General features: G+C 38.5%; 2 protein-coding genes across 5 annotated transcripts in view; one reads left to right on the forward strand and one right to left on the reverse strand.

Moving 5' to 3' along the window:
- tbc1d30 (TBC1 domain family, member 30) overlaps positions 1-8,339 on the reverse strand; it is a 96,357-nt gene extending 88,018 nt beyond the window's left edge. For all 3 annotated transcript variants that reach the window (XR_006376834.1, XM_044186220.1, XM_044186219.1), the window contains exons 1-2: positions 7,363-8,339; positions 2,036-2,200 (exon numbers count right to left, since the gene is read on the reverse strand). Coding sequence is in view for 2 of the 3 variants with exons in the window: in XM_044186220.1 (XP_044042155.1) it covers positions 2,036-2,200; positions 7,363-7,861 (664 nt within the window). In the remaining variant the exon portion in view is untranslated. The remainder of the gene's footprint in view (positions 1-2,035; positions 2,201-7,362) is intronic.
- A 334-nt stretch (positions 8,340-8,673) lies between these two features.
- On the forward strand, positions 8,674-23,812 carry gnsa (glucosamine (N-acetyl)-6-sulfatase a). Of its 2 annotated transcripts, XM_044186233.1 has the most exons (14): positions 8,683-9,013; positions 11,153-11,212; positions 11,384-11,590; positions 13,320-13,385; positions 15,435-15,533; positions 15,988-16,155; positions 16,354-16,436; positions 16,827-16,945; positions 17,256-17,359; positions 18,429-18,530; positions 20,330-20,440; positions 20,539-20,649; positions 20,965-21,125; positions 21,358-23,812. In XM_044186233.1, the coding sequence occupies exons 1-14, from the start codon at positions 8,858-8,860 to the stop codon at positions 21,431-21,433; spliced, it is 1,623 nt and encodes a 540-aa protein (XP_044042168.1). In that variant the 5' UTR covers positions 8,683-8,857; the 3' UTR covers positions 21,434-23,812. The 2 variants fall into 2 exon arrangements, with proteins under 2 accessions (XP_044042169.1, XP_044042168.1); XM_044186234.1 differs by lacking the exons at positions 20,330-20,440; positions 20,539-20,649; positions 20,965-21,125; positions 21,358-23,812 and adding an exon at positions 18,686-18,900 and having other exon boundaries at positions 8,674-9,013.
- The last annotated feature ends 506 nt before the right edge of the window (positions 23,813-24,318 follow it).

Consider the following 24,318-nt stretch of genomic DNA (forward strand, 5'->3'; position numbering starts at 1 on the left):
TTGATTTTACTTGGAAATACAAAAGATTGCACTTTTTTTTTTTTTACTTGCACTTTATTGGTTTTGAATGTAATGCAATCTGAGAGGCTTTTGAACAAGTGCACTACCTCAGGACAGTTTTGTTAATGTAAAATATATGTTCTAGACTTGTTATATTTAGCTTTAAATAAAAAAATAACCCCTTAATATTGTGGCAGTTTTTTTCTCCGTGGTATCGAAAATGGTATCGAATATCGATATTTTTCAAGGTATCGTATCGAAGTTAGAAATTCTAGTATCGTGACAACACTAACTACAGTCATGCTTTGATTAATATAGTTGTGATATCAAATGTCAAGTAATTCTCCAAAATGTTGAGGAATTTAACAGATGGCCTTGTCCAATTCTTTTAGCCAATTAGGGACAATTACATCATAAACTGACTCTTTGTGAAGTCATAATCATGTTGTGAAAATCAGTCAATCCTAGAGAGTAATACAACATTGATACTGGCAGCTGCTTGGCTGTTTATTGTTTAGCAATTTGTTGTTTTCAACAGCAGCCATGTTGGCTCCACAGTACTGTATTAATGTTCCTTGCTGAGTAACTGACAGTACAGTGCCAGCAGCTGTGTGAAATACTGGTTATACTGGAAGTATTGGCACAACCTGGCCATAAACCCATGTGTAAATGCCTCCAGCGCTGAAAAACACGTGTATTATTGTATACTCTACCTCCTTGTGAGCCATCGTGCTGCATGTTGACAGAACAGAACAGTGAACAATCAAAGCAAAATAACCACACAGTCCTAAATTCCTTCAATTATGTTTAACTTTGTTTTTCTTCATACCTGGAAAGAGTTCAAGAACAATCGACCACAAAAACTGAACCACCCTAAGCACATGTAGAGAGAATCCTTTCTGTACTTTCATTTTGAGGATAAAAGGTTGATTATAAGGCTAACTGTGTGAAGAGGCTAATGTCACGAGATGTCAGCTCCTAAGAAAGTGAAATAATTCTCAAACATGTTGACATCATAGACTTAGTCCTATTGTTAGTCTCCCAAATTCTCCCAAAGAAATGAGGCTTAATCCATAATCTCTTGGAAAAATGGCCGATGTAAACTACGTTTCCAAACGTCTCTTACATAACAGAACAGTCTGTTGAATTGAAATTATTTTACAGGCTGTTTTGGAGTGAAAAGGCAGGGAGACTGGGATATGAAAATTAACATATGATTAGCCCATAGTCATGCACTTTGGGTCTATGTCACAGTCCATTATGTAAATCTGAGAGCTATTTTCATACTACATGTGATATGACAACTAGGACATAGTGTACAAAGCTGTAAATCAACAGTGCCTTGCAAATGCATTCACCCTTCTTGAAATTTTGTAATTTTTATTGTGCTTCAAAGTTATTTCCACATGTGTTTACTCTTGATTTTTAGCCTGTGATTGTTTGTAGAGCATCTGATCGTATCAGAAATTTGTAGAAATGCATGAAAGCATGAAACTACAGCATGTAAGGAATCCATTTTGCTTTGTTTGGGCTAAACTGCTCATTTTAAAATGACCTCATGGTATTACACAGCGCCAGGTTCCACAATTGGATTTCAGGTGGAACAAAATTTGATCAGACCAAACAAACTATTTTGCTTCTACAAACAATATGAATAGGTCTTGTAGTTGAAGTTGTGTCCTGCTATTTTTTCTCAGACAATGAAAACTAGTTATAGAAAAGAGAGGAAAACCTATGACCACAAATACATTTTTGACTCATAAAATGTCTATGTTCAGGCACTCATATGGTTGTGAACTTATTTGATAAAAGTATGGACTGACAGACATGTGCCTGTCAAATAAAAGCCTTTTAGATGTTCATAAATCATTTAAATCATGAGAACATAGTATTTGTGGTCATTTCACTACAATTCCAGGCCTGCAACAGCACTAAGAATACTTCTTCCTGAAAGTTAACATGCGTCCTGTAATACAATCTATTTAAGACCGGTCTTTCATAGTGTTAAAGCAAAGGAAGAACTGCGTGTTCTTACGTCGTTTTTGTGAGACAGCCTGAAGGCAAGCTGTGATGATGTCGTAGTTCTTCTGCAGTTTGTGGCAAAGTCGGTCCCGTCTCCTCAGCTGGCGAATCAGCTTGGCCGACTGCAGGCCTGAACGATATTTGACCTCCTGGATGATTGAATGCAGCTCCTCCGGGGCTGAAAAAGCAAACAGAAAGATACAAAACACAGAAACAACAACTTTAATCAGGGTTGCCATGGAATCTATGTAATGTTTTTTCCAAGGTTTTCCTGTAGGGGGGAAAACAAAAAAAAAAAAAAAAAACAACAACTCAAACTTGAAACTCAAAATCCAGTGTTAATGTCTGAAACAAGTTGCTCTCACCAGCACATAAACACATCACTCGTTTGTGGGCTCACAGGATCATTTTCTTCTAGTGAATATAGTCACAAATGAATGCTAATGATTAGACATGTGCCAGGCGATATGTGCATTTGAGAGCCTACTTTTGTCTCTATAAAAATGTTCAGTTTAAAAACAATATTTGCGATTCCAATATTATCTCTGGAAGTGATTACGTGTGCAAAAATATTGTGGAAAAAAAACCTTTTTTTAAAAATGTATTTTTTCTTCTTCTATAAGTTTCTTAATAAAAGTTAAGTAATGTGGATTTTTGTAAGGTTCATATTCTTTATTTGGAGTTTCTATCAAATACAATATTTTTCTGTTTTGAATCACAGCATTTCTTCTGGTCCGTCTAAAACATGATGTATTCTAAATACAGCTACTTGAAATAGTTTGAAATAACACGTGATGTCTGCACTCCACTATTAGATCAGAATATCACAGTCGTTTGTTTTCCAAGCTGCAGGCAAAGAAGAAATTAAAACCAGAACACCGCCCCACATAAACACACACACCCTCTTCCCATTTATGGAGACAAAATGTTTTAGGCTGAAGAAAATCAGATTTTCAACTGAAAGTGACAAACAGATCTGTGGGACAGAGTTCATCGTGTGTTTGTACACACATTTTCATGTGTGTAAAATAAAAGGCTCAATGAATTCTGTTCAAATTATGGTGACATTTTGAGCTCAGATTTTTCTGGGACAACTTAACTAAAACGTAAACACTAACCCCAGTAATAATAATAAAAACCAACTTCTGCTACAAATGAGGCAGTCTGGGATAAAAATCTAATATTATTTCTCTATATTTAGACCCATTATTGGAGCTCTCACAGAAATCAGTGGACACAAATTAAATCAAGGATATTTTCTAGAATTATTTAATCCTTTTGGTCTTGTATCAAGTGAAAATACCAAACATTTGCTCATTGCAGCTTCGAAAAAGTGAGGATTCGCTGCTTTTCTTCATTTCATATTTTTATAACTTTGGAAAAAAAATGAGAAGATGAAGGTCGAAAAGACCAAAACGTTGTAAATTAATAAATATTCCAGCAGTAATCAATAGAGTGTAGACAAATAATAGCAATAGAGTTAAATAGACAAAAATAAGCAGTCTGCCCAATCAACCACTTAGTGTGGGAATTCTTCATAATATTTCACATTTTAAAGAACCAATTAATCAATAAACAAAACAAATGACAGATTCATTAATAATGAAAATAGTTATTTTTGCATTTCTATATAAATATCAATAATGATCATCTCTTTTTAATCTCCATTTCCACCTTCCTTGGAAGTTGACCTTTCATATGACCGCTCTTCCACCAGAAGGTCAAGGGTCAGCTACATTTCAATTTAACTTTATTTCAGGCACATAGGTCCATATCAGTATAGAAAATAATAAAATACAATACCAGGATAACAACATAGAGATCATTGCAGTTCACAAGTCCACAGTGATAAAAACACATGCAGACATTTGTTCCAATGTTTCCAAAACCAAGAGGAGCACCTTGTGTCACTTTGTGTCGGCTCAGTTAAGGCCATTATGATTACATTTTTATTTTTATTTTTTTTAAATCAATTCATCGACACATAAATTTGTACGTAAAATTCCTCAACACAGCATGAAAGGTGGGAACATTACCAGTCACAAACACAGGACTTGCACTTGTCCATCTTGGGAGCTTGAGCAAGATTTTAAATGCATCGTTAAATGCCACTTGAAGCTTTTTTCATTTTAGCTTTACTATAACTGCACCACCAGTGGGCTGTATAGAGTACACAGGCTCTGTAAAGGGCTGTTTTAACATCATCTGCACACATGAAATTTGCGTGCCAGCATATTGGCTTGTGCATACAGTTTGCAACACTTACGACTTACTTTGTTCACCACATTTAGTGCTTGGTCTGCCATAAAGAATGAACTCTTTTTAGAGTTAGATTTAATGTCATACTGCACACCATAACTTGAGCAGACTCAGACAGGTGTTGTAAGCCAGCAATATAAAAGGAGCCAGGACGACTAAATCATCTGCGTACATCAGATAGTTAATAAGACTAATCGTCCATACATCCAGTCTTACAACTTTTTAGAAAGATCATCTATATACAGATTGAAAAGAACAGGTGACAGTATTCCACCTTGTCGGAGCCCATTGGTCACTAGTAAGGGTGCAGATATACTCTTACCCCATCTAGCTTGCATGGTTTGATGCGAATACCAAAAGTGCAAGATCCTTATCAAATATTGTGGGACCCCTCGCTCTTGTAGTTTAACAAACAATTTACAATGATAAATTCGGTCAAAAGCTTTGGACGCATCCAGGAAAAAACATAAATATTGTAGCGTTATGTCGTCTATACTTACTAATAACTTCCTTCAGGGCATCCATCCATCCATCCATTTTCTACCGCTTGGTCCCGTTAGGGGTCGCGGGTGACTGGAGCCTATCCCATAGGACATGCAGACTCCACCCAGAGAGATTGTGTGATGTTGGTCTGGTCCGGGAATCGATCCCACGAACCCACGATCTCCTTATTGGGAGGCAGGAGCTTTAGCCGCTCTGCCACCGTGCACCCCTTCAGGGCATATATATACAAATCTGTGCAGTGTTTATTTTTAAAACCAAAATCGATTGTCAGTGGTTATTATGTATTTTTGAAGCCTATCCAAGAGAATTTGTTCTAATACTTTGGAAAGTATGCTAGCCAGACAACACCCAGTTAGTGTCAGAACACTAAGAAGCTTCCTTATTGATTATATCACACTGCTGACCAGTCACCACATTTAGACGCTTACCAAAAGGGACCTAAACTTCTCCACGGGCCATTAATCCCTGACTAAACACAGATTAGAAGTATTCACATGTTTTAGCTGTTCTTTGAGGCGTTATCATTACGGTTTCCTCTTGCTGAGTGGCAGCCCTCTGCATTGTTTAACTTGACCGAGCCTCACATGTGTACAGGGCAAACTCTGAACTCACGGGCCTGGCTGTGTTTACTGTAGAAGAGGAAACAATGACGCCGTGGCTCACAGCAACATGCCTTTCGAGACTCAGAGGCAACACCGGAGCACACACTGAGGAGTAGTAAATGAGGTGTCAACACACTCGTAAGCCTCTGTGTCTGACGGTTTGCATACTGTGAGGCTATACCTATCAGTCTCATGAAACTAAACAGTGCGTCTGCTCTCCAGCCAGTTTAGCTGACATCTGATCACAGTGAACCCTTGCAGACACGCCAGCTACATATGTTGATGGAAAAACAAGGCACGTAACATTCATTAGAATCATCTTATTGAACGAATCAAATGAATTATGGTGCATTTGAGTCTCATGTTATTAAATGTCTCTCCTACTGTTTGCTGTCTGTCTCTAAGATGACTTGAGGGTTAAAAAAAAACTGTAACTGCACTTATACACATACTGTAATTAAATGTATTGATAATGTATTACCTCTAGTCATTATTACCACAAGGTTTTTCACAATTCTTTATAAATAATGGCCCATAAACGGACCTTTTAAAATCAGGTACCAGCCAGACATGACTGAAGCACATTAAATAAAGTTTCTCTCTCAATATCATAGTAAAACTCAGTGTTTCTGCTATTGGTACATTTATTCAGTCATGGCAATGGCAATCAATTTTTAGCACCACAACAATACCTGGTGCAAAATATTGTCTTATTTATATCAATGAGATCCACGCAGCGAGGCAGCTGTTATACAGATTTTACAAACAGAGATGACTGGCATTCAGTATCGGCAAATATCCTGAGTTTAAGTAAAAGAGTCAGTACTGAGAGAGAAAATGTTGGATCGGTGCATCCCTAAGTTTACATTTAAACGATGATGAACATTTATCCGATAATCAATTAATGTCCTTGCAATTTCAGCTGCTACCAATAACGGTTATTATATTTTTTTAGATTCCTGCATTTCAACCAAGTGTCTAGTCACAGCTTCTTTAGTACATACAACTCATTTGGCCACAGGGGGGCGTTGTTTACCCAAGATGCATCTCTTTGGCAGGGTAAATATAGTCAGGAAACCCTCTGTGGTAAATGTGTTGGGGTATCTAGACATCTGTGCTGCCTGAAGCATTGAAATGTAGTTTCTGAACATAAGGTATTTCATGCAACCAAGCCTGTGGGTGATGACCGCGGGTGTCAACGAAGCAGTTGTGGTATCACCTGTGACATACAGCAGCAGCATACCAATAGTAAAAAGTGGCAGCCACTTTCTAATCTCAGCACTGCTGCAATCACTTAAGTAAATTAACACAAATTACTTAAATTTAAATGGGGGAAAAACAAACAAACAAAAAAAAAAAAAACAGTTTCTACTACAGTTGGATTTGTGAAAGCTAATATGTGGACTCCCTTTAATAATGGATGCCACAGAGCACCTCAGGTAGACAAAAACATGTACAAAAAGGATCCTTTGTACCAAATACAATCAATATAATGAACTAACAGCACAAAAATATACTCCATGCTGGAGGATTTTATTAAGCAAGTTGTTTCAGTGTCTGCACATATATTGCTGTAATGTTGTCTACCCTACTCTATCATCATTTTTACATATTCCTTATTTAAAAAAAAAAAACTTTTAAACAGTATTAGACCAATATCAAGCTATTGGGCATAGCTTAAATATCCAAAACAACATACAATTATTGCTATATGATATAAACTGACATATCTTGAACACCAATCCAAATATCAGCCCTGAAAAAGAAAAGATGGCTAAAAATCTGTTTAATGTATTAAATGAAGAGCTGCACTTGGTAATTGAAATAGTTTTTAATTAGTTAGAGTTAGAGTTTGGGTGTTTTCTACTCATCTGAATCGAGGGTCTAAGGCTTGAGGGTGTTGCATGTTTGTACAGATCGTAAAGAAAAGAAGAAACAGGACCTGTCAGCGCCCCTGAACACAGACACCCCTCACCTTTCTGGGCCAGGTAGTTCATCTGATGCCTCCTGGTGTGCTTCTCCTGGAGCTCCTGGAGGAAGCTGGACCCGGAGTTACTGCGGCCCAGAAAAGCATCAGATCCGGATGCCTCCGTGGAGCTGTCCCAGCTGTCCACATTCCTCCTGCTGCCTCCACTGTACGTCTCATAAAGCTCCACCAACAGACAGTCCACTATGGAAGTCCTCGGAGCTTTAACTCCATCTCCTTGGGTTTCAGAGTCACTGTCACCGGCCGTGTTGGCCCTTTGGGCGCCAGGCGGAGCTCCGTGCTCGCTGGAGACCTGCTGTCCCGGAGGTGATGATGTGTCATTAGGTGACTCGGCGGGGATCGTCCACTGCTGGAAACCGGAGAAATCATCCTGGAGGGAGGAGGCAGAGTTGACAAAAACGCCGCTCTCGTCTTCGGAGCACACGCCGCCGTCGCATATGTCAACTTCCAAAAGTTCATTCCCGTTTAAATTCACCTCCGACGCCATTTTTTTTAATTTTTTTTTTTTTAGCGTCAAACTACTAGCCAAAATGAATTCTCTGTTCGTGTAATTATTTTTCTAGGTGTGAGTTGTCATTTTTCCAGACAACATAGCTGAAGTTGGGACGTTTTCTTTGAGCGTCTCGAGGAGGATAGAGTTCCCGGAGCACTCCATTCCTCTCCTCAGAAAGGTGGAGAGCCGACTGGCAGCTTTTAGTTTCCTTCCTGAATGTTCCGCATTCGATTTCCCTGCCTCCCCTCCGGGACTGAACAATGGGCCAGCCCACTCTGCTAAACTTCTCAACGGCTGCTAAACTTTCTTCAGGACGCGCGACAGGTGCAACAGGCGCCCGGAGATGGCGGATTGACCAATCACGGAGGAGCCAAAAGTATATCGACCAATCCGCTTCCTTACTTTAGGACTATGCTAAAAGCTCGTTGTATACGATCCATTTACAATAGCAACATGTAACACTATTTAATGTAAAAAGCCCAATTTGTGTTTTGTTTGTTTTATATTAGTATATTAAATATATATATATATAATATTTTAATATAATTTATGTTTTTAATATAATCTATATAAATGCAGCCATTTACCATTTAAATAACCTATCTATTTCTATGGTGTTCGTAGGTAAAAGGCTCTTTATTTATTTATTTTTATTAGAAACATAATAATAAAATATAACAATGCAGTATTAAACCATAAATCGGGGGGGACTACAGTAAAAAAAAAAAAAATTTTAAACCTTAAAATAACAGGTTTTTATACTCATTAGTCATGCGCATGAGGTCGTCACGTCTTCAAATCAGGTGTTTCGGGCTTCCGTAGCCGAGCCGCACATGACCAGGAAACAGGGAAGTGTTGTCTCAAACAGAAACAGGGCCGAGTCTGTTCCTTGTTTTTAGTCGTAGACGACTCACTGACAACATTTCACGCACTTATAAGGCACATAGCTGACGGAAGAGACGGACAGCTCCAGTAGTGTATGATTAAATCATGAAAATGGGCTCAAATCGCTCGTGTTCGCTTACTTTATTGAATTATCTCCTAATCTGCGTCACATTGTGGAGCGGCGTGTTTGCCAAATCATACCGGAGACCAAACATTGTTTTGATCCTCACAGACGACTTGGACATCGCTATAGGGGGTCTGGTGAGTGAATTTTAATGTTTTTGCGCTTTTATTGCATGTGGTTTATTTTTTAGGAGCTTATCGGAGAGTCGTGACATTGCATTTACAGCTCAGAAATAAATTGATGTAAATTGACATTTAGTTAGTCCAGTCTTATTAAGCTGACTGCTCACATTCCTCACGGTTGGACACATCATTTAGGCATCTCACAGAGTCAGCAGCCTTATCACTTCTGCTCCCACAGTTTTCAGCAAACACCCTCCCCTCCTACTAAAAGCCCTTAGCTAGAAACATTAGTATCCGAATCCCATTGAAAAATCTGGCAATTTAGAGGCAGACTGGTAGGTGGTAGTCCCCTTCATTATTTATTTTTTATATATTCATTTTATATATATATATGAATGAATATTCAGGAGGAAAACCGATTGTGTGAGCTATGTGATTTGAGTCGAAAGTGAGTCCCATTTTCTTTTGTACTGTGCATATTATGATTTAAGAGAGTTAATTTGTTGTTTATTTTATTGCTTTTGTGTATTTTATTTCTTTATATTTCGTCATTCACTGTGGTATTATTATTATTATTATTATTATTATTTCTCTTGTTGTGAAGCACTTTGTACTTTGTTTTGATAAGTGCTCTATAAATAAAGTTTTATTATTATTATTAATAATGTTTCATGAAATGTCTCAACAAAACCCTGAAATATATCTGGTGTACAGGTGAGCAAAAAAGTGCAATGGCTGTTTAAGTTTGCTAACTTTGTCTCAAAAGAATGTAAGAAAGATTATTTAATTAGTATTTATTAAGATTTTTCCAGTACTACATGGTAAATGTTTCCATCAGTGATTTTATGAATTTTGTTGTACTCAGTGATGGTCTGAAGATTGGACCGTGACAGATACTTTAGCTGTTTTTCTATTTCTGGACTTTCTCTGTTGTTTGAAATTGTGTACGCTGCACTCGCTGCATGAATTTATGGTGTCTTGTAATTAAATATTAGTATAAATATAATACATTTATATAGTGTAAATTTAGAATAAATACTAGGATCTTCTAAAACATCTCAAGACATTTATAAATCTGTAAGGCAGCTCCTGCCTGTTAGATAGCTACTTTAACCAAACACTACTACCACAAGTAGGACTGCAACTAATCATTATTTTCATTATTGATTAATCTGCTGATTATTTTTATGAATAATCGATTGTTTGCTCTATAAAAGGTCAGAATAAACTATAAAATGCACCTCACAAATAGCTTGTTTTGTCTGACCAAAAGTAAAAAAATATTCAGTTCACAATTTAAAAGACAAAAAATTCACATTTGTGAAACTGGAACCAGTGTGTTTTTGGTATTTTTGCTTTATTTGCTTAATTGTCTTTCAATCAACTTGTCAATTAATTAACAAATTGTTTCAGTTCTAATCACAACACTTTGTACAGCCTAGAATATATTTTGAATCTGCTATAATGAGCTGTGAAGGATGGTAGTGAGCACTGTAAAATGTAATATATTAATTAAATATTATGCCTTTTGATTGGTTATCTATATACAAAATTTATAAGAATATGTATAATTCATACCTCTGAACCTGATTCATGTTTAAAGTAAGATTTCAAGAGTTAACATGTGACTATTTAAATTTAAATTATTTCTGCACACAATACTGTATATGCAGCTTCAGTTCAGAAATATTACTACCAGTCTAACTGGAGGTTATTTAAAAGGTGGTGATACTGGGAGAGGAGTTAGAGGTGTAATGCAGTAAATATTTTTTAAATACTTCATTACCAGTTAGGCTGATAAGGGATTGTTACTCCATTTTGTCCAAAAATGTGATCAGGGCTTGTATAAATTATTCATCACATGCAGGGTTTGGGTTATTTGTGAACTAGGACACAGCATCACCAGCCATGTTAGGTACTGATGCAATGGGCTTTCTTCTGCTTAGTCATGCTAATAACAAGCTTAGTCATGAAGGCAGAAAGACAGAGACAACTTGATTTGTTGATGACTGTAAGAAAAAGAAAAAAAAGGGAGCTCGTTGCCCAGTTTGAGTACGTTTGAGTGCGACAGAGGCCAATAGATTATTCAGGTAATGTCAGGTGCAAGATATTTGATTGATATTTGTCTCATCACACCAACTCTTTTTCTTCCAGAGTCCACTCAGCAAGACGAAAAAACTAATTGGTGATGCAGGGATATCATTCACAAACGCAGTGAGTATCATCAACATTGGCCCCTTCACTGTCATGTTATGTCTCATCAGGGATCATTTAGTGGCTGAAAAAGAAGAATATTAGTCTAGTTTAGATGTAAACCTAGTGACTTGTAGAGTCATTTTGCAGCCGTTTTCCGTCTCTCATCCTTTTTCCTCCATCTTCCCTCAGTTTGTTGCCAGCCCGCTGTGCTGCCCCAGTCGAGCCAGCATCCTGACGGGGAAATATCCCCACAACCACCACGTCATCAACAACACGTTAGAGGGAAACTGCAGTAGCAAAGCCTGGCAGAAGAGTCAGGAAGCCCACACCTTCCCCGCCCTGCTGAGGACGTACGGCGGCTACCAGACCTTCTTCGCTGGGAAATATCTTAACCAGGTAAGACATGATAGGACCTCATACTCATACTTTCTTATATTTCTGGCCATTTTATTGGTTTATACAGACTGCAACATGTTTATCTGCTTGGAAATTCCTTAAATGATCAGAATACTGTGTAACAAAATAATGGGAACACATGATAATACATGTATTTGAATTGGGTATTAAGGATGAAGTTACTTTTAATTTTTCAAGACTTAAAAAAACTGCATTTATCTGAAGAATGAAGGAAGTCAGGAATCATTTCCCTTAATTACCTAATTATGTTTACACTTGCTAATTGCACATCAAAGGAGACTGACTTCCTGTTGTTCATGACCCCGCCCTTAAATTTGTTAATCAGTGTGTACAGTCTGTCGTCCAAGAATATGGGAAATGATGAAGGGACAATGATTGCCCTAAATATGGAAAGAAATGCATGATAAGTGAGCCGTTCTGTGCAGCAGTTTTGTAACATGTCCAATTTGAAAATTAACTTTTAGGTCATTTCAGGTGATTGTTAAAAGTGAAAACAGTCACAAGATGTGCTATCATGCGATTTTATGTCACGATAAAGTCCAGCTGTCAAAGTTGCATCTAGCCATGTGATAAGCAGATGGTTAATTCGGGAACCAGGACATCCCCTTCACCCAAATAGCAAAAACAATTACACTTAACCCACTTCCCACTTCCCCTCCTTCCTCTTTGTAGCTCAGTGTTTCCAAACCTTTTCGACTTTTGACCCCTTAAAGTTAAGCAAAGTCAACTTTTGATCACAGATCACCGCACATGTCTCTTAGTGTGGACGTGAGTGGTGAACAGTTGAACAGTTTTTAGCCATGCTAGTGGCATGCCTCTGGGATGGCAGTTTTGGTTGGTTCACCACTTTGGGCCAGACTGAAATATCTCAACAGCTATCAGATGGATTGCCATGAAATGCAGTGCCTGATTCGTGTTCTTCAGAGGATGAATCATTCTGAGTTTGATCATCTGACTTTTTTCCTCTAGCGCCCCCATCAGGTTCACATTTGGGACATTCATGTTCCCCTCAGGATGAATTGTAACTTATTTTATTTTCATGTAGCGCCATCATCAGGTCAAAATTTCAGTTTGTCCAGTACTTTGGTTTATGACCAAATACCTTCAAAACTAATGACATTCCCCTCAGCCTCAGCTGTACTTTGTGTTTAGTGCTAATTAGTAAATGTTATGTTAACACGCTAAACTAAGATTGTGAACATGGTGAATATTATACTTACTAAACATCAGCATGTTAGCATTGTCATTGTGAGCATGCTAGCGGATATTAGCATTGTCCCTGGGTACAGCTTAACAGAGCTGGTAGCACAGCTGTAGACTCTTAGTCTTGTACTAAACACAGTTTAGTCAAATCTCAAATCTCCTCTTAATATTTATGGAGAACCCAATCTAATTTCAGAGTCACTCTGTGGTTGACCTTTACACAGCCTTCCGTTAAGTACATTTCCAATTGTTGTTTTTGTTGTAAAATGGGTGATTGGACATATATTTGCACATTACATTTATGCACACTGGTCTAGAGTAACATACAGTATATAGTTTTCTAACTTTTAAGATATTTTTTTCTACTTATCTGTATCTTGTTTTTCTTATCCTGCTGTAATGCCAAATTTCTCAATGGGGGATCATAAAACTCTTAGCTTATTATATCTCTTTGTGTGCGTATATGTCATTAAACAAACTCCCTTACACCGTTTGTGTGTTTCAGTATGGGCACTCGGAGGCTGGTGGAGTGGAACATGTTCCTCCAGGCTGGAACTACTGGGTCGGACTGGTAAGACTGAAACTTTTAACCTTTCAGCCACATATTTACTCTGAGGCTCCTTCCTGTCTGGCATCATGGTCAAAATTAAGCCTTTATCCATTAAACTGGTCCTGTCACTAAAAACCTGAACCTCTTATTGATTCAAATCCAGCTCAGCTTGTTTCAAGAAGTTACTCCAAACAAGTCACAATACCATGAAGCTTGTGAAAATATGTCACTTTTTATGTTGTTTACAGGGAGCTAAGGCAATAATGCACAAAATTTCTCCTGCTTATGAGTCAGACCGATACTTTTTGGGCTAATATTGGTATTTTAACGTAGAATGTATCCATACTACACTGGTTATCTGTGGGAGACCATTAACCTTTACTCTTCTAATCATCTCTCTGGGCTCCAGTGGACAGCTTTAGTATCCCGTGATGGACCTAAGGTTATGTCAGAGGTTTTTAGGCAACCTTTAAAAAAAATAAAATAAACATCTGGCAGGAAAACCCTTTACCATTTTTGGTATGAAAATGATAACATCAAATAAAAAAATATTGAGTATCATCATATGAGTATGAGCCTTTGATGCTTTTTATCATTTGACAGTCTACCTCATATGTCACTCTGAAGTTAATGTGGTCATTTGACTGGAAGCTTTCTGCAGAAGGAGCCAGACTAATAAATTAGCTAAAATTAGATTTTGTTGAATTTACTGCATGTCTCTAACTGGTTTGCAGAAGTCATTCTGCAGAGGTCACGTCTGGAACACGACTTTAGTGCAGACTAGTTTATCTTCACTGTTACTGAACAAACACAGATTTGAGAACTGGTCTCATTACCTGACAGCTTATCATAACACAGAGAGAGACTCATGCAGTTTATATGGTTTCTGCAGAGTTGGTCTGTTGGATGAGACTTTCACAGCCACATGTATCACCTGCTGGTCAGGAAACGCATCCACCTTCTTACGGTCTTCCCCTGCTTCAGGTCCCTCTCAGCTTTAGTATCTCTTTAAGCAAACCTGATCCTGAGGGAGTGGACACCATGTCAAACAGCTACCATGAAGTGTAGAGAGTGTTAATTTGAAAGTCTATCTTGGATCACGTGTCAGTACATGTGACCATGACGAATTTGAAATTAACAACACTACAGTGGAGGTCATTTCAGTGCTGGAGCTTAAATTTATCAGCCTCTCAGAGTCTCTCTCTTTAGCTTCAAATATGGATGTGTTGCGCATTTTCTTTTTCAGAATGACCAGGACTCTTTGAAAATGAAGGAGCATTTGATGTGAATAGTATTCAAGATTTTTTTTATTTTTATATATATTTATACACACACACACGTAGAATTTAGGTTTGCCTTTAAAAGAAAGTTAGAAAAGGCATTTAATCAGAATTGTGAAGTTGTCAGATATGAGAACTCATTACAGAACTGTAACACAACTAACCAGAGCCATATATGAGGGTTTTGGTGAAACTAACAACAACTATGAGCTTAAAACAGTCTCATAACTAATAAATAAAACAGGCGTGAATTAATAGATAATGTAAATCAACAAAGATTTACTCAGAGTAACTTTTACTGAGATCTTACTCAAATCGAACCATGTCACTGACCTTTCTGACTGGTTCTGATGGGATTAAAGCCTATTTTGGTTTAATTTTCAGCCTGACTGGTAAAGTGGAACTATTAAATAAGAAAATATTCTGTAACCTGTGGTGAAATATTTTGTCCGTTTCCTATCTTTGTTTTTGTTTTTTTACACAAACATGTTGATGCTCAGTGAACATGGCACAGTTAACAGATTGTCTTTTGCCTTTAGCAACTGATATTGGATTGTTTTACAGATGAATGACGAGGTGTATTTGCATTATTAGAGCACCACTGTTAGATCAAACCCAGCAAGTATGTGTTGATATTAGTTTAATTCAAGCAAGAAAACATTTCTTGCTGTACTAAAAGTGTTTATATTTCTACTACAACATAAACCTAAGCATAAAAAAATGCTCAATTCCAAAATATTATATATTATTATATAGAGAGGATTTCATGGAAGTTGTTTGTGTTTTCCAGGAGAAAAACTCTAAATACTACAACTACACTCTGTCAGTGAATGGAAACGCCCAGAAACATGGAGCCGACTACAGCAAAGACTACCTGACAGACGTCCTGGTGAGACAACCGAGAAATGTTACAGTTAACACCTTACGTTTTATATTATTGCATATGATTCTTGGTTTCCTTGATAGGTGTTGGCTGTTACAGTGTAACTTTTTTATATTATCCAATAACTTAAGATATTATTCATTCAATTCTTGCCATTCTTTGCTTTTAAGAATTCAAATGAGGTTACATGTCTTTGTTGGGTTTGAAAGTTAAAGAAAAGATCATAAAGATTTTCTACTGAAACAAAGTTTATTTGATATAAATTAAATGGACTAACTGTTTTAAAACCAAAATGATACTGACACATTTGAAAACAGTGATATCTAGAACGCTATTACAGCAACTTTTAATACAACAAGTTACTTTTTAAGTACCTAAGTAACTTTTCATTATTCTGTTTTCAGTAGAAACCAAAGGACTTGTGCATCACATTAAAAATTCTCTGTGTTCTCTCTCTCAGGCCAACATGTCTCTGGACTTCCTCCAGTATAAATCCAACTACCAGCCGTTCTTCATGATGGTGTCCACCCCGGCCCCCCACTCCCCGTGGACTGCAGCTCCTCAGTACCAGGACAGCTTCAACAACACCAAGGCTCCCAGAGACCCCAACTTTAACGTCCACGGGAAGGTACTGTACGGCTTTTCTTGCGACTTTTCTCATTTCATTGACCTTTTTAAAATATCCCCTATGCAAATTGGACTTCGCTCAGGTCATGTCAAGATACAAAAGAAGCAATTAAATGCGTCCTGTCCTGTGTTTTTTAGTTGATTCAGTACTCTGCCTAAAGGAGAACTTTATTTTTGTTTTCTTTCAATCTCCCTTCAGGACAAACACTGGTTGATCAGACAGGCTAAAACCCCCATGACCAATTCCTCTGTTCAGTTTCTGGATGATGCTTTCAGAAAACGGTAATATCCGCTGCTTCTTGCCTTCCTCTTTCTCTCCCCGTCTTCTTCTTTACGTATCTTCCTCAGCTCCTCTGCTTTCTCTTCGCATTTGATTAATTCTCTTCACCCCCATTCCTGTCATCTTTCCTTTCCTCTCCTTTCTCTTACTCTCCCTACTTCTTATCTTTCTTAAGGTCCTTTTGTCTGTCCATTACTCAGTTTTACTTATTTTTCTTTGGTTTCAAGTATTTTTTGCCTGCCTGTAAACAAGGAAGTTTGTCTAATAGTTTATTGTACCCTTTTATGAGGTATGTTTCTATGTAATTTTGCTGCCAAATTTGTTCCCCACATTTTGATGCAATTTCAGTTTGGCTTCACTGCAGGTGTCTTGTTGTTCATCCTCGCCTGCAGGTGGCGAACTTTACTGTCAGTGGACGACCTGGTGGAGAAAATAGTGAAGAGCTTGGAGGTCAGAGGTGAACTGGACAATACCTACATCTTCTTTACCTCTGACAATGGGTACCACACAGGTTTGTAACTGCGCGCACACACACATCTACACACATTGTTATTTTTAATGTGTAGAAGCTTTCTACATCTGTCTGCTGTCAAGGAGAGGATGTTTTTACTCCCGTTTATCAGAACCTTGTTAACAGATCTGAAAAAAATTAAGTTTGGTGGAAAGTTAGAAAGGAAGGAATGATCCAGACATCTTTAGAAGGATTTCTTAACATTGTGAGAAGGCATTTTTGCACTTTTGAACACAGAGAACCTAAACCTCCACAGTTCTCTAAACTTGTTAAAGTGTTTCTGGGTTCTTTATGTCTCCCTCTCTTTCAGGTCAGTTCTCTCTTCCTCTGGATAAGAGGCAGCTCTACGAGTTTGACATCAGAGTTCCTCTCATGGTCAGAGGACCAAATATCAAGCCCAACCAGACCAGCCAGGTACAAACACACACACACACACCTGTGTTATGTGCAAGCTTTGAACAGCACTTCTTATTGTAACAAGGTTAGACCAAAATATCTTGCTTTCAGGCTTTTATTCGTTTTGTGTTTTAACAGGTTATTTATCCTCCTCCTGATGAAATTTGTGTGATGTTTGTCAAACTGATCAATATTGCGCTTGTAGTTGTCAAATATTTATTTCAGCAAAAGTCTACACTTAGGGGGACAAAGGCAACGGATGCCTGCAACTGCCCCAGTCAAATATTTATTTGACCACTGCATAAATGTACAAATATGTATTTGTATCTTTGCTGTGCCAGTGAAGTTAGAAAATAGACTATTATTCTGATTATAGCTGAGCAATAAATCAAATTTAACAAATTATCAACATCGTGAATCTCTTACCGATCCAGGTTGACTCATATCGCAATTTTAAATAAATTGTTTGAATCCAATATAATTAAACTGAGAAAAACTACAATTTAACCAGAAAACCAGCCAATTCGACTCAGTCAGCCCACAGTCCAGAATCTTTAAGTGATCAAACTGTATTAATCAACACCAACAATACAGATTATTAAATACGATGAACTGACACATTCAAATGTGCTTATCATGACATTTATTGTAATAAGACTAAATTGCAACACTACATTTTTGATCATTATCATCCAAGCCTTAGTCTCCAGGAAACTGTTGACTTTATTTTGAAACTTTACCAATTTGTACATCAGAGACTAAAATAGCATTAAACAGGCAGAACTCTTGTGTGACTTAAGTTACTGTCAGGCAATACACACTGATAATACATTTATGCAATTGACAAGATATTAGTTACACAAAAAGACTTCAAACTCCCAAAATCTAGGGTTATTGGGGGACAAAATGATATTGATGTGACTGAAGGGAGGGAGAACTGCATTATTCAGGGAGAACAGCCTGTTTTCTGTAAATGTCTTTCTTCTTTACACGTATCAAACGCTCCAGAGACATCAACTCTGCATCCGCTCAGTGTCTCCCTGCTGTATTTGTTGAACTGAACTAAATTAATTGATCTTGTTGTCAGATGCTGGTGGCGAACGTCGACCTCGGCCCGACCATGCTGGACATCGCTGGCTACGACGTCAACAAGACGCAGATGGACGGCATGTCCTTCCTGCCCATTATGGTGAGATCACTCAGCTTAGTGTTTTTCTCTTTCAGTGTCTGATTCATACAAAAACAGACTTAATGTCTTCATAAAGACAGAGAGATGTAGCATCACGGTGCCAGCCTTCAAGTTCACTTTATTTATTTATTCTTATTATTATCTCCTTCACTCAGTCACAAAGAACCCTTCATACTCCTGACTGGATCATTTTCAAACTGGCAAAACATGAAATCAGTTTCATAAACTTTCCTCAACTGTCCCCAAAATCCATCCATCCATCCATCCATCTTCTTCCGCTTATCCGGGGCCGGGTCGCGGGGGCAGCAGTCTAAGCAGGGACTCCCAGACTTCCTTCGCCCCAGACACTTCCTCCAGCTCCTCCGGGGGGATCCCGAGGCGTTCCCAGGCCAGCCGAGAGACATAGTCCCTCCAGCGTGTCCTGGGTCTTCCCCGGGGCCGCCTCCCGGTGGGACATGCCCAGAACACCTCCCGAGGAGGCGTCCAGGAGGCATCCGGATCAGATGCCCTAGCCACCTCAGCTGGCTCCTCTCGACGTGGAGGAGCAGCGGCTCTACTCGAGCTCCCCGTGTGACTGAGCTCCTCACCCTATCTCTAAGGGGCGCCCAGCCACTCGGCGGAGGAAGCCCATTTCGGCCGCTTGTATCCGCGATCTTGTCCTTTCGGTCACTACCCAAAGCTCATGACCATAGGTGAGGGCAGGAGCGTAGATTGACCGGTAAATCGAGAGCTTTGTCTTTCGACTCAGCTCCCTAGAGCCAGTTTCTGTGTCCGGAGATCTGGTCGCCGAAGCCCCTGCCTTCGACTGCCGCCCAGATCTCTCTGCACCGGCCCCTTACGGATCCTCCTGCGGGTGGTGGGTCCACGGGAGGACGGCCCCACGTCGCTCCTTCGGGCTGTGCCCGGCCGGGCCCCGTGGGGAAAGGCCCGGCCACCAGGCGCTCGCCGTCGGGCACCCACCCCAGGCCTGGCTCCAGGGTGGGGCCCCGGTAGCGCCAATCCGGGCGACGTAACTGGCCTTGATTTTAAATACTCCATAAGGGTCTTCTGAACCGCTCTTGGTCTGACCCGTCACCCTGGACCTGTTTGCCATGGGTGACCCTACCAGGGGCATACAGCCCCAGGCAACATAGCTCCCAGGGTCATTCGGGTAGTCCCCAAAATCAGTTCCTGAATAAATAAATGTGAGCTGAGAAATGGATCATACATCATTTGATGTAATGCCTGGTTTAAATAGTTGTTCTCAAGGTTTGGGAGTTTTCAGAGACTGCAATTTATGTTATCTAAACGCTAGCCAAAGTTAAGGCTCATTGTCGTACCGAAAATTGGCAATTCAGGTTTGTTTTTATATTTTGAGTGTTTCAGATTCAATTTCAAATATTCATTATGAAGTGAAAACAAAATGGCAGTTAAGTCTGACTACCAGACTACAAATATTTTTTTTTTTAAATAAAGGAGCTGATTGTTTTAAACTGATTTTCACCCAGATGTTTGTATTTTTGCTTATTGTTTTATCCAATCTATTCCAGTTTTTAAATAGAGTCCCAGAGCATTAAATATTTATTTTACATATTTATTTATAAAAGCAAACGCACACAAAAAACAAAACAAATTTTGGTTAAGATGAACTGAACCCTTATTCTAAAGTAGTAGTAATGTTAAAGTTGCAGTGCTGAAGTTTAGAAAATTAGTGACATCAGTAAAATGGTTGTCACAAAAATATGATGATGTGTGTGTGTGTGTGTGTGTGTGTGTGTGTGTGTGTGTGTGTGTGTGTGTGTGTGTGTGTGAGAGACCAGGAGGGGAAGATGAACAGCAGCAGCTGGAGAACAGACATCCTGGTGGAGTATGAAGGAGAGGGAAGCAACGTGTCCGACCCCGCCTGCCCTCTGCTGGGACCAGGAGTGTCGGTACGAGATGAAACTATAATTTTATCTGTGGAGGAAAGAAGGTCTCTGCAACAGAAAAACAAATAATTATCTTTCTTCCGCCTGTCCTCTTTCTCCAGGAGTGTTTCCCAGACTGTGTGTGTGAGGACTCGTATAACAACACCTACGCGTGTGTGCGCACAGTCGCCCCCTCTGCCAACCTGCAGTACTGCGAGTTTGACGACAATGAGGTGCAGGGAAATGTTCATTTTATAGCTTCTTATATTTGTTGTGACCTAAAAAAAGAGATTAAGAATGAAGGCACACCTGCCATGACAAAACGGAAAATGAATGTATGTTTGAATGTGCTGGAGTTAATTATGTTCCTTAAACGGCACTATGCGATTGTGAAAATTCCTTACTTTGGTGCCGTCTGGTGGTAGAATCAAGAATGATACTGTGATAGCCAGCAGTGCATCTGTGTTTTAGTTTCTTGAGGTGTACAGTTTGACAGTAGACTCCTCTCAGCTGATTAACAGTGTTAGTGGATGTGCGCCACCCTGTAGGTGTTTGTAGAAGTCTACAACGTGACAGCAGACCCCTACCAGCTGACCAACATCGCAAAGACCATCGAGCAGGAAGTCCTGGAGAAGATGAACCATCGGCTGATGATGCTGCAGTCCTGCTCCGGACAGTCGTGTCGGACACCCGGCGTATACGATCCAAGGTCTGTTCAGTGCTTCCATGCTTGATTGTTTCACTTTTCTTTTTTAGTTCTTTCCAGGAAATTAGGAAACTATTCACAAATTACAGACCCACCAAATAACACATTACTGTAAGTTTCCACTGTATTCTAGGGCCTACGCCGCTTTGGAAAAAACTATTTGTTGGACTTCCACAGTACTTAAAAACAGTCTCTAATACACGAGCATTAACTCCTCTGCCTTGTGTTTTCTCAGGTATAAATTTGACCCACGACAGATGTTTACCCACCACAGCTGGCAGATCAGCAGACTGAGACAGAAGATGAAATAAGAAGAACAGATGAAGGACGAAGGAGAAGATGGACAGAGGAAGAAGGGCTGTATTGTATTTTGTATTCAGCCTTGTTTTCAGGTCTCCTGAGGCAGTCTCTTTTGTAGATTGGATGGAGAAGGGATCAGGTGCGGTCATATTTTGGGGAATAGGTTGGTTGCCATAGAGACAGGAGGCCTCTCTCAGTGCAGGACCCACCTTTAAAGCTTCCAGTTTGGGCTGCTGCTTAGTGAGTTTGTCAGTAGGTGTGTGCAGGGAAGCCAAATTATTCAGGATGGATTTACACTCGCAAGCCATTAATTCACTTTTTTTTTTATTTCTTATAAATGTCTGTTCAGTCAGTCGTTTCAATTTAAACTCCTGGCAACAAGTGACGGAAATTTGACCCAATTCTTAGAAATTCATGTCTGTTTTTCATATCAGTGATCCCAACAGAAGCCAGTTCACGGAAGCTTTTCCATTTACTTGTCTGAATACACGGTGCCGGGTTGGTTGGTTCTTTTTGGTGCATTCGGATTGTCCTCAAGAATTTGTCAGAAGGTGAAAATTTCGATGATCATCACCAACAAGTCGCACTCAGATGGTTGAGAAAGCGATAAATATGAGTGATAAACTTCCAGGATACGCAAGTTTAGAACTTAACATTTACTGTAACCTGGTTTCCATCCAAATGCAGCGCAAATTTTAACCAAATTTATGCACGTTTCCATCCACTACTGTTATGCGAATATTGGGAGCTGGTTCATTGAGTAACAAACGAGAATAAAAAGGAAGAATCACATGACTGAAAATTTAACAAAATGCCACATTTAGATAGAAACAGGAATTACAAACTTAACTAGTAAAATGATGTCAGATCCTTAGCAAGCAGTGGCAAAAAAGGTCTCTTCAAATGTATTCCAACCATGATTAGAGAACATTTTAGGAAAAAGCAACTTGTGACTAAAAATAATAGGAACTGATTTTTAAGAATTGTTAGTGGCATCAGTGAAAGTTAAATTTACAAATCTGATTAAACGGATTATTACTAACGCTGCAGACAGACTCCGATAAACATCGCAGACATGAGAAGTGTCTCCTACAGTGTTTCCAGCATCATTTCAGTGATTTTATCTCGACTGGAGTAGTTTAAAGCACCTTTTCATTCACAAATTTCTAATTAATCGTCACTTTGTTTTTACACTTGTATTTTTGTGTCATCATCGATTTCCTATTTGGATTTTAATTCTTCACTTGATGTACATTTGATTACATTCATAGTGAGTTTATTTGAATGCACAGAAAAAACATTTCTATGTTGGGGAAAATTTGACAACTTACATCAAATATTTCACTAATAATCTCATGTTTTGTTGCATTTCACTGAGCCAAATCTGAAACATTGGTTTGACACAGGGATTAACTTCTTGATGGGAGGGAGGAAGCAGTCATTTTAGAGAGATAGAAGATATATCTTGCCAAAAAAAAAGGCCATTTAGATCAGTTATGTTATCCTTTTGGATGTGAGAACTTTTTAAAGGCCAATTAAATAGTAATCAGAGAACATGTAATAATAACTGAAATAGAATAATCTATATTTGATATTTTTCAATACGACGACCTTCTCCTTCAAACTGTAAGGGAACTGATTTGTTGTTCATCTTTATGCCATAAACTAAAATCGAAACAACAATTTCTTTAAATCCTTTTGTGGGCCTGCCTTGAAATTTCTGTCACTGCTGAAACACAGAAATCTCCATTTAATTTCAAATAGATTTTCAAAAGGCTGATATATTTTAGATCAAAGCTGCCTACAGCCAGTATTTTGTGGTGAAACATTTATTTTTAAATTAAGATAAAATGTTTTCGGATCAATACCCAACCAAAGATCTGATTAGGAGACTTTTGAGGGTAATTCCTGAGTATTAAATAACGTTCAGAAAGTCTGTCTGTCGCGGTATATCTGCATTCATTTGTAGTAAAAGACGGAATCTTTTTTGTGTGGTAATTTCGATTGTGAATTATTTTCTTACTGACAAGCAAGCAGACGAACCGGCTGTTAATTGTGAATCAATGATTGTCCATTTGTTCCGCTGCTACTTTATCGTTGTTGTCCTTGGATAAAATCGCTCATACAGCTCTTTCTTCCTCTGTAGTCAGTTGGTTCTGAGTCACAACTGGACTGAAGTTAAGTTACATGTGAACACTGAGAAATAAAGTCCTGTGAAAGTCTTGTGGAAAACCAGAGACCACAGGACTCAACGTACACTGATTATTTTTCCTCTTGAAAGCGATCGCTTTGTTTCAATTCACTGATGCACTTTCCGAACTATTGTTTTTGATGATGTATTTTAGGCTTGTGTTTTTGTCCTAATAATAATAAAGAGAATCTCAATATTACAGAGGGTCCTGCTCAGTCAATTCACCACCAAATTTCTCATTTTATCTTTAATCTGATCTCACATTGGGATTTGAACAAGCAACCTTGTTTAGTTTAATTAGTTTTTAGAAAAGTGCCATATAAGTAAAGTTTAATTTTTCCTGTTTTGAAAAAACCTAAAAAGTCTTGATTTTATAAATATTAAGCCTTTAAAAAGTTATTTCAATGTCTTAGAATTGAATTTATGATGTAAAAAATTTGATTTTCTTTTTGTCACATTAGATTTTTTTAGCTGCAGATAACTTGTAAAACTCAAAGCCTTCTTTATGTACTTACCTTTATATCTTCTCCGCTACAGCCTGTTTGGGTTAAATATAAAGTAATTCGGTACTTACCTGTTGTCATACCTACTCTTGCTGTCTGCATTAGGAGTCAGCAAAGCACCTCCTCTTGAAACCTAATTCAAAGTCAAAGTTTAAGTTGAGTTTTGACACAAAAACTGTTAAAAAAAAAAAAAAAAGTATTA

The sequence above is a fragment of the Siniperca chuatsi genome, linkage group LG23, assembly GCF_020085105.1.
Source record: "Siniperca chuatsi isolate FFG_IHB_CAS linkage group LG23, ASM2008510v1, whole genome shotgun sequence".
NCBI classification, from domain to species: domain Eukaryota; kingdom Metazoa; phylum Chordata; class Actinopteri; order Centrarchiformes; family Sinipercidae; genus Siniperca; species Siniperca chuatsi.

Bases quoted from the DNA above. Each gene is read 5' to 3' on its own strand.
- gnsa (XM_044186233.1), top strand. From the start codon at position 8,858: ATGAAAATGGGCTCAAATCGCTCGTGTTCGCTTACTTTATTGAATTAT. The intron at 16,946-17,255 runs GTTTGTAACTGC...CCTCTCTTTCAG, and splicing joins TGACAATGGGTACCACACAG to GTCAGTTCTCTCTTCCTCTG. The intron at 17,360-18,428 runs GTACAAACACAC...TCTTGTTGTCAG, and splicing joins AGCCCAACCAGACCAGCCAG to ATGCTGGTGGCGAACGTCGA.